The 9,488-nt window shown below is 39.4% G+C and overlaps 2 protein-coding genes across 2 annotated transcripts; one reads left to right on the forward strand and one right to left on the reverse strand.

The window, feature by feature from the left end:
- Nucleotides 1–507: 507 nt before the first annotated feature.
- Nucleotides 508–6,694, reverse strand: LOC131721072 (pericentrin-like). The gene is made up of 11 exons (XM_059014218.1): nucleotides 6,131–6,694; nucleotides 5,115–5,207; nucleotides 4,783–4,840; nucleotides 4,552–4,682; nucleotides 4,062–4,253; nucleotides 3,650–3,833; nucleotides 3,339–3,447; nucleotides 2,494–2,860; nucleotides 2,187–2,374; nucleotides 1,898–2,025; nucleotides 508–1,607 (listed from the first exon to the last, which is right to left on the reverse strand). The coding sequence occupies exons 1-11, from the start codon at nucleotides 6,170–6,172 to the stop codon at nucleotides 1,549–1,551; spliced, it is 1,551 nt and encodes a 516-aa protein (XP_058870201.1). The 5' UTR covers nucleotides 6,173–6,694; the 3' UTR covers nucleotides 508–1,548.
- A 67-nt stretch (nucleotides 6,695–6,761) lies between these two features.
- On the forward strand, nucleotides 6,762–8,525 carry LOC131721073 (protein FAM32A-like). The gene is made up of 4 exons (XM_059014219.1): nucleotides 6,762–6,895; nucleotides 7,240–7,381; nucleotides 7,763–7,816; nucleotides 8,220–8,525. Exons 1-4 carry the CDS (start codon nucleotides 6,819–6,821, stop codon nucleotides 8,286–8,288), a joined length of 342 nt encoding a protein of 113 aa, XP_058870202.1. The 5' UTR covers nucleotides 6,762–6,818; the 3' UTR covers nucleotides 8,289–8,525.
- Nucleotides 8,526–9,488: the final 963 nt, after the last annotated feature.

Consider the following 9,488-nt stretch of genomic DNA (forward strand, 5'->3'; position numbering starts at 1 on the left):
TCCTGTGTAGTTTTGCATTTTTTTTTTTTTTTTTTCCTGGAGGCGAGCAGATACAGTAACTGATTGCTAGCATGACGGGTTTACTGCGTTGTAATAGCAGCCCACATAATGTTGCAAAATAAAGCACTGTCTGCTCACTACAGAGTGTGGTCTGCATTTCTTTTCCGGGGAGTGTGTTTTATTTTCTTTGCGAAAGAAGCAATGGAGTAACCCCACTGACTAGGTGTATTCATTCAAACTATTTTCTTTACCTGGAACATGTGCACAATTTTATTGACTTATTTCATGTATTAAGAAGAGTCAGTCAATAGCAGTACTGTATAACCATTCATCATCAAGATATCAAGCCAATATTTTAATAAATATTTTATTATAATTATTATTATCAACAATCAATAAACAGTTGACGCGCACGCTAAGTTTACAATATTTAATTAAACAGCACGCGGTCACACAACTGTCAGGTCCAATATTACATTCCTAAATGTACAGACTTGTGCAAAATAATTTGATCTACGCAACCTGACCACCACATTAATACAATGAGACGAGGATGTGCCTGGTATGTTAAACGCATAGTGTATCCAAAGGGAGAGTTTCAAATGATGGATTCTTGTATTTCCATTACATTACTGTTGGCACTGTTTCACGTCTTCTCTAATCACTGTGGAGTTGAAGTTCATTATTGCTGTATGTACTGCACTTCAAATGACACGATACAGACAGGCAGACTGTTTATTTATTTATTTATTTTAAATCTTTTATTAGTACATTCACATGTGGTACTAGGTTCCCTTTTAACCTTTTCAGTCCTGAATTATTTTTGTAAAAATATCATTAAAAAAAAAATAAACTTCTTTATTGAGCATACATGAAAGCAGGACAAAGCGTTTTTATTTTTTATATTTTTATACTCAGACTGGGACCAAGGAGTCCCGTGAGGTTCCAACGTGGTTTTGGACACCAGGTGTTGACATACGGTGCAAAGAGAGGACTGAATGGGTTCAAACAGGAACCTGTGACATTGTGCCTAATATATATGAATAATACCGCACTGGCCTACTGTAGACTTCACAGATACAGTACGCAGTGGAACGCTTATGTTCAGACGGTTAAAAAAGCATTTCATAGCAAAGAAATGAAGCCAGGAGTTTGACAATGTATGATCTTTATCCTTCATAATTGTTCATGTACAGTATATGTGATGGGCTTTGCTTATTGTTAAAAAACATGCCATGATCTAGTGGTGGGGCTTTAAGGACAGACGAGTCAAAGCTCGGTTTCATTTTTCTTTTTCAAAACTGTCTAAGAATCACACAATGCTGCCACCAAGTCACAGCTGATAAACTGAAACCGAAAACTCTCACTGATGTTTTAATATCAAAACTAGAACACAGAGCTCATTCTCTCCTATAGTATCGATGAAAGAGAGAGTAGTCTGGACACTGATAAGTCTTATATGAAAAACGTGTACATTGTTTAACTGCTACATTATATATATATATAACAATCGCACAGATGTTATGTTGGCAGAACAATTCAGCAGATTCATTTTTCTTTTGACACGTCCACTCCCAGAAAGTCCTCGACGTTGTTCTGAAACTGAACTAAATAAAAACATGTCAAAGAAAGTCATTTGTTAATCATCAAAAGCACAGAACAAGGGTGCAAAAAGAATTCCTGAAACAAGAATACTTATATGAAGAAACAGTTCTGAGAGTTGATTGCTAGTTTATCTACAGTAATCTACTCTGCCTGCCCAGTGGAACTTCGGAATCTGGGGATAAGTTATTTTCGAAGGAATTAAACTGGGTGGTGTATAACTCACAGTGAAGCTCAGTAAGCGCACGTATATCTGGATAAGAAGCTGTTTTGTTGTTTTGCTCCCTGGTGTTACCTGATTGTAGCCCCTTTATTCTTTGCTGGACGATCTGTAAATGTTTGATGTATTCGGTCAGTAAGGGCTCATTGTCCTCACAGTGGGTTGTTGTTCTGTCTTCAGTGCTGCCAGGAGACTGTGAGGATCTAGAAAACAAAACCATCTTACGGAATTGGATAAACATACTATACACTGGAACTGCACATAAAATGCACTAAAAAATGCACACAAAGTTCGACAGGATCGCTGGGGGCTCGTTTTATATTAGCTCGGCTTATCCTGCTCAGGTTTGAACTTTCACCTTCACCTGTTGGCAAGCTGGGACTGCGGTTCCTGGTGCATTGGCTCTTCCAGGCTGGTGGTGTGGGACACTTCACTGTCTACACAGGGAGAGGACTTAGAGGACAGGCATGACTCTTCTCTGCTGGATTTCTGCTTCTCACAGGATGCTGTTCCTAAAGTCTGAACTGTCTCTACTGGGTCAAGGCTTTGGGTCTGAAAGAAATATATAGGGTGGAGCACTGTGTGGAGCAATATAAACTGTAGGAACAATATCCCATGCATGATCAAATGAAGGCTGGCGAGGATTTAGCTCGGCTTGCTGTTTTACTCACTGATTTGTTCTGGTTTCTCAATGCCTCCCCCACTTTCTTTAGCAGAGTCTTCCAATCCTGCCTCCTCTGCTCCTCTCTCTTCCTCTCCCTTGCATTGACTGTCTGGAGGTTCACCTGCAGCTGCAGACACTCTGCCCTCAGCTTGGCTCTCTGCTGCCTCTCTGTTTTCAGGGCTCTCTTCAGCTCCTGCTTCTGGTCTTGCAGGGTCTTCAAGGCAGCTGCCAGCTCCCGCTCTCTCTGAGTCCCCAGCCTGCACTTCTTAGTTTTGGCCTCTAGGCTGAACTGGATCTCTTTCATGTTCTGTTGCGTATCTTCAAGGCTCTCAACAACTAAGTGCAGGTCTGTCTTCTGAATCTCCAGGACTAATCTGCGGAAGTGAGAAACAAATAGATCAAATTATTAATGAATACACACAGAAATATTAACTTAAAAAAAAAAAATCTAATTACTACCCATTTCATAGCACGGGTGGAAATAAGACTCCCATTGCATAGCAGTTTGATCCATCCCTGGTTTTACTATGAGTGTAATAAGACACACCTGAGCTTGTTACCTGTGCATTGTGTCTAATCAAAAATCGTAGTATAAACTAGAATGGGTAAAACTGCTATGCAATAGGAGTCTTATTTACAGCCCTTTAGAGTGCCTTTTAAAGGGCACACAGTCAGATTGTTCTTGTTGTTGTAACTCTTAAATGATGCTGATCAGCACTGGGCAGTAAAAACTTAGAACACTGTCGGGCTAGCAATGAGTTTAATCCATATCATTTTACTGATTTACAAGAGCTGGCATTATGTCCACTTGCATAACAGAAACAGAATGCAAAAATATAAATAAAGCAGTACTTCAGGTCTCTGAGTTCTTTCTGCAGCTCTCGGTTAGACCTCTGTAATCTCTCTAGATCTTCATTTGCTCTGGCCTGACCCTGGTGTAGGTTATATTCCAGGAACTCGACTAGAAAAAAAGGACACTGGTGCTATATAAAGATCTTTACATTTATCTGACATGGAATACATCTTCAGGCTATTTCACTGCTGTCATCAAATGCACTGGAGGGGAAAATAAAAGACAGCAGCACAGCACAGGATATGAGAACGAGAATGCACTCTCATCAGTTCTGGAAGACCAGGCTGCAAAGTGTCTCCCAGTTTCTCACCTTGGCTGTGGAGCTGGAGCCCCTGCTCGTTGCCCTGTGCCTGAGCCCCCCTCAGGGTCTCCTGCAGCTGCAGCAGTTCCTCCTGGCTCTGCTGCTGGAAGTCCCTCAGCTTAGCCTTTAGGCTGTCTATCTCAGCCAGCAGGCTGTTCCTGTCTGTCGAGATCAGATCCTTCTCCAGCTCTGCCTTGGAATAAGAGACACATAAGTAAACACAAAAGTATTGTGAGATTGATTTAAAGAAAAAAAAAAAATAGGTGGTAAAAAAATTAATTAGACTGTAAATGATTTGGTTTTCCAGTTCTTAATAAAATTATTTTTAATGGGAATGAGACAAATAGTAGAATATTTGAATCTGTATTTAATGTAGAATTTTATCTGTAAGTAGATACTATGTCACCCTGCCATTATATACCATGTCTCTATCAGCAGTCAGTCTGGAAACCAGATCTTGCAGTGAGTGTATTGTAGTCAGGAGTGCCTGTCTGTCCTGCTGCCAGATCTCTTCACTGGACAGAGATTGTGTGTGATGTGAGGGAGGAGGGACCGGGCGCTTGGAAAGATGAAGTATCCGGTACAGCTCTTCTGAAATGTTCTTCAATAAAACCTAGTGGGAGATACAAGATTAAAATGACAAATGAATTCCAACTTGCACATTTTCACCTTAATGCTAACTTTACCTAACTAAATTATACCACCAAACAGAGTATGGGGTGGATAATGAAAATGTAGTCCTGGAGCTAGTTGGGTGCAGGACTACATCCCCCAGAATGCCTTGGGATTATATATAACTGCATGTGGTATAGTTTACAGAGATCTCTGAAGTGATAAAGCAAATCTGATCATCATAATCGGCTTCTGACAACATATCCCTAAACATGCACTGTATGTAAACTGCAGTACACCTGTAGCTTTGGAGGGAGCATGTTATGATGCGCAGCACTCTCTAATTGTGCAGGTGTTGGCATGCCAAGCTGGTGGAAGCAATCCGAGTGTTCTGCTCTCTCGATCTCCAGGTACACCTGGGACCACGTGTCTTAAAAAAATAAAATAAAAATCATTCAGCTTGGGAATCCAAATGTTCATAAAACAGAAACTAAAAGAACTGTTGTCAAATATTCAGACGGGGTCCTCACCAGTTTCATCGCTGAGTTGCTCTTGGGGAGATGGGGCTAGATCGATGCATTCAAAATCCTTCCCAAAGCAAAAAAAAAAAAGAGTGTTATATCTGCTGTACATATACATATGTTATGCAGGATGTAATTCTGAATCCAAAGGGACAGATATTCTACTTGGCAAGAAAAGTCTGCTTGACTCCACAAATCTTAACAGAGAGGTAATGTCAGCCACTTGCAGTATAATGCTATATAATGCACATCGTATTAACTGCAACAGAAGTCCTGCCAGTCTGTCACTTTAGTCCCAGGAGCATTCGAAAAGCGAATCAGTTAGGGGTGCATTAACTAACCTGCTCACTATCCTCGGATGTTGAGGCAGCAGTGGTCTCCTCTATGTTATTTTCAGGATCCTCCGCACAGACAACATCCACCTTGATAGGGTCCTGTCACTCAATAGATACAAAAAATAGTTGTCTTCATGATGCTCTGTGTAAAATGATGCATTATCACACTGCCATTCACACTGCCCAATCAGAACATCACACTGCCATTCACACTGCCCAATCAGAACATCACACTGCCATTCACACTGCCCAATCAGAACATCACACTGCCATTCACACTGCCCAATCAGAACATCACACTGCCATTCACACTGCCCAATCAGAACATCACACTGCCATTCACACTGCCCAATCAGAACATCACACAGCCATCCACACTGCCCAATCAGAACATCACACTGCCATTCACACTGCCCAATCAGAACATCACACTGCCATTCACACTGCCCAATCAGAACATCACACTGCCATTCACACTGCCCAATCAGAACATCACACAGCCATCCACACTGCCCAATCAGAACATCACACTGCCATTCACACTGCCCAATCAGAACATCACGCAGCCATCCACACTGCCCAATCAGAACATCACACAGCCATCCACACTGCCCAATCAGAACATCACACTGCCCAATCAGAACATCACACTGCCATTCACACTGCCCAATCAGTGGTTAAAGAAAGGGTCTTATAATTAATAAGAATGTAATCTGTTTTTAAAATAATCTGATAATTCTGACTGACATCAATATCACATGCTTTATAAATGCGTATTGTGGTAGCTTTGCAAAGTAACTGCATCAAAATGTAAATAATAAACGGGGATGGAAATAAGACTCCCATTTCACAGAAGTTTGATCTGGTTTTACAAGGAGTTTAATAAGACACACCTGAGCTTGTTACCTATACACTGTGACTAATCAAGCTTGTATTAAAACCTGGGTTGGACGAGACTGCTATGCAAGAGGAGTTTATTTTCATCCCTGCAAAACAAACGAACAGATAGTTTTTTAGCATACCTTGCACGGAAGCTCTTCCCACGCTTTTGGTTCGTCTTCCATTTTCCATTTGTGCAAGTTGAAGACCTGAGTGTTGTGTTTCTCTCCTTAATAACAGGGCATTAAGTTCTGCTATTCTTTTTTTCCCTGGTGTATTTTATGACCAAGTATTCCAGAAGATTGAGGTTTATAAATGACAATTTGATGTTAAAATTGGCCAGAGCTGTAGCATAAAAACACACCTAGCAATATCAACAACATCAAGGGTGCCAACTCAATACAAACCCCGCGCTCCACTATCTCCATGGAAACCCGAGCAGCTGCAGACGCCGTTTGCACGGTTGTTGTTGGGTATGAAACATTCAAACTAACAGCTGGAGGCTGATGCATGAAGAACACACTTCGCTGTATTTTGTCATGAACTACAAAATACATTGTGCAGGTTTATTAAGGGAATTACAATTCATAATTGTGCTTTCTGTGAAACACGGATTCAATGGCAAATGAAATCAAAACGTGTCTTGCACAAACGAAAGTATAACTAAAGTCCATCATATACAAAAACATTCAGTAGCATCGTTTTAAATGGAGTAATTTCAAAAATGCAGCTGCTTGATGCCGAGCTACGTCAGAAGGGGTGCGCACGCAGACCCGTGACGGAGTTCCGTTTCCTTTTACATCTGGGAAGAACAATAACAACACGGGCAAGATGGCGGCGGAGTACGGGAGCGTTCAGAAGGGAAGCTTAAAATTGAAAGGCGTGGACGGTCTGTCTTCGGGAAAAAAGTAAGGATACCGTAATTCCGTTAAGATGTATAATAATGTTAGTAGGTTTAGAAAGAAAGGCACACATGCGGTTCCTTAACCAAATAAGTACATAAAGAGAGTCCACCTACAGCACTACCAATGAAGATAAATATTAAATAGGCTGGTAACTCAAATTCTGTAACTTGATCCGCTGGACACAAATGTGACAGCCTTTTATCTTAAAAAACAAATACATTTATGTAATTAAGTGCAAATAAACGAGTAGCGTGTAGGTCACTCATACCGCACAGATCAAGCTAACGTGCGCATTTAATTGATCTCAGCGTATTTGGTGACTTTCTGTTTATTTCTTTGCTTAACAGGAAAAAGAAGAAGGACAAGGAAAGCAAGAAGCGTATGGAACAGATAATGAACAACCAGGATGATGAAAAGGAGTCCGAGAAAACAAACCGTGACAAAAGGACTCCTGCCCAGATTGCATTTGATAAAACGCAAGAAAAACGGGTAAGGTGTTACGTGCTGTGGTCTTCGTCCAAGCTCTGCAATTAAAAACCTCACACAATGTTCATTTCCGTGCAACCTAATGCTAATAAAGTATGGACATTCTTTTCTTTCACATGTGTGTTTAAATGTAGTCCCCCCCCCCAAAAAAAACAGTCACATTTCACCACTGCCCATTCATTGTGCTGAACCGTGCATGCTATCAGATTATATTAAATGGTTCTCATTGTTATTGTAGGAGTTGACCTTACAGACACATTTATGAAAACAGGGAGTTTTTGTACACATGAAGTTTAATGCAATAAACATTTTTGTCTGTAACTAGATTAAAAAAAAAAAAAAAAGAATGAAAAATATTTTTTTTTCTATGCTCTAATCCTGCAGCAAATGGAAAGAATATTAAACAAAGCATCGAAGACCCATAAACAGAGAGTTGAGGTAAGAGAAAAACATAATTTTATATTTTCAGGCCTCAATGTCTTTGGCACTGATGCAGAGTTAAATACATGGCATTTTACTAAGAGTAAGATTGCTGATGCACAGACATTTCTAGTCACCGGAACTGCAGTTTCTGAAGTGCTGATGTCTGGGTGGGGAGACTTTCCAATGCGCCTGCATTTGTATTAGACTTTAATTTGGGGTTAATAGTTTAGCTGTTATTGATCTTATGATGATCATTAGATGAACAGCAGGGACATCTTAATCATGGCTAAATCCCCTCCCGACCCCTTTTAGAGGAGGCAGGAATCCCTGTGTGTGTTTTATCATGATGCAAATTATTTATCTATCAGATGATTAATACATAAAGTACTGAATGTTACCTGTAATTGTTTTTTTGTAGGACTTTAACAGGCATCTGGACAACCTGACTGAGCATTACGACATTCCTAAAGTCAGCTGGACCAAATAAACATGAACATTTGTGCTTTGACCTGTTTTCTTTTACCTCGCAAGCTTTTTCTTTCAACCACATGTAATCATTTTGTAAAAGATTACAGTAAAGAATACATCAAAAATAAAGTGCTGAAAACTAGAAGCAAGTGATGGAAATACTTTGAAACTGAAATATCATTGTAATACTTTTTCAGTTATTTGGGGATTATGTTATTGTACATTTGAAATAAACGTCCCAGTTGTTTTATTGTTATGGTGTCTTATTAAAATGTTTGAAAACCTTTTCTGGCTATTTAAAAAATAACTCATGTTGTTTAGAGTCCAATTAGGAAAAATTCTTTTTTACCAGAATATTTAATGAAACCAATAATAAATGTATAACTAAATAAAGCTACTTCCTTGTGTATTTTTTCAGATTTATTTTTTAATCAAACTAATATAAAGCCTGAAGTTAACTACCCTTGCTTTCTACTATAAACCAATCTCGGGCTGATTAGTAATTGATACCCATTTAAAGAACAGGTTGGTCAAGTTATATTAACCAGAATTACGATTGCCACTATTGTGTACAAGAGATATGTGTTGTGTAACGTGGTAGGATTCAGTGATGGAGTAACACACAACACACACTGACAGGTTAACAATGCAACACATTATACACTTCTGAAAGGATAACACATAACCTGGGCAAGGGGTCGTTCACTCTACATCTAGACAATACTTGTTAAGGATCAGGTTTGGTCTGAATTTCCTCTGCTGTGTTACGTCTGTACACCAACCTGAGCTTTCAAGAACTGCTTGGTACGAGACCTGCCCATAGTTGCAAGCCTTAACCATTTAAGGTAAAGGGGACAGATGCACCACTCACAAAACAGATGCCAACTTAATTATTTTTACAATGAGACACAGGGTTGATCCGGTCAAAATTGTCAGTTTCCTTCTGATGATTACTGAGTCACTCAAATGTATTTGAACAAGAAACTGTTTTTTTTGTTTGTTTGTTTTTTAAATATATTTTTACAACCGCTGAATCGCTTGTGTACCTTAACGCTTAAGGGGTTACGGGAGTTGCAAACATAGGTTATTTCAAATTCAATAAAAAAACATGTTACATGCATTTTGACCCATAGAAACGCAATATAATTTGCTATAAACACCAGACCGTTATTTGTTTTCAAAATCTTGATGCAATTTTATGAATTCGTCTATTATAGTT

The sequence above is a fragment of the Acipenser ruthenus genome, chromosome 47, assembly GCF_902713425.1.
Source record: "Acipenser ruthenus chromosome 47, fAciRut3.2 maternal haplotype, whole genome shotgun sequence".
Classification (NCBI taxonomy): Eukaryota; Metazoa; Chordata; class Actinopteri; order Acipenseriformes; family Acipenseridae; genus Acipenser; species Acipenser ruthenus.

Coding starts and splice junctions, on each gene's coding strand:
- LOC131721072 (XM_059014218.1), bottom strand. CDS start 6,172: ATGGAAGACGAACCAAAAGCGTGGGAAGAGCTTCCGTGCAAG. Junction 3,834..4,061: donor TGACTGCTGATAGAGACATG/GTATATAATGGC, acceptor TCTTATTCCAAG/GCAGAGCTGGAGAAGGATCT. Junction 2,861..3,338: donor AAAGAACTCAGAGACCTGAA/GTACTGCTTTAT, acceptor TCACTTCCGCAG/ATTAGTCCTGGAGATTCAGA.
- LOC131721073 (XM_059014219.1), top strand. CDS start 6,819: ATGGCGGCGGAGTACGGGAGCGTTCAGAAGGGAAGCTTAAAATTGAAA. Junction 6,896..7,239: donor GGTCTGTCTTCGGGAAAAAA/GTAAGGATACCG, acceptor TTTGCTTAACAG/GAAAAAGAAGAAGGACAAGG. Junction 7,382..7,762: donor ATAAAACGCAAGAAAAACGG/GTAAGGTGTTAC, acceptor CTAATCCTGCAG/CAAATGGAAAGAATATTAAA.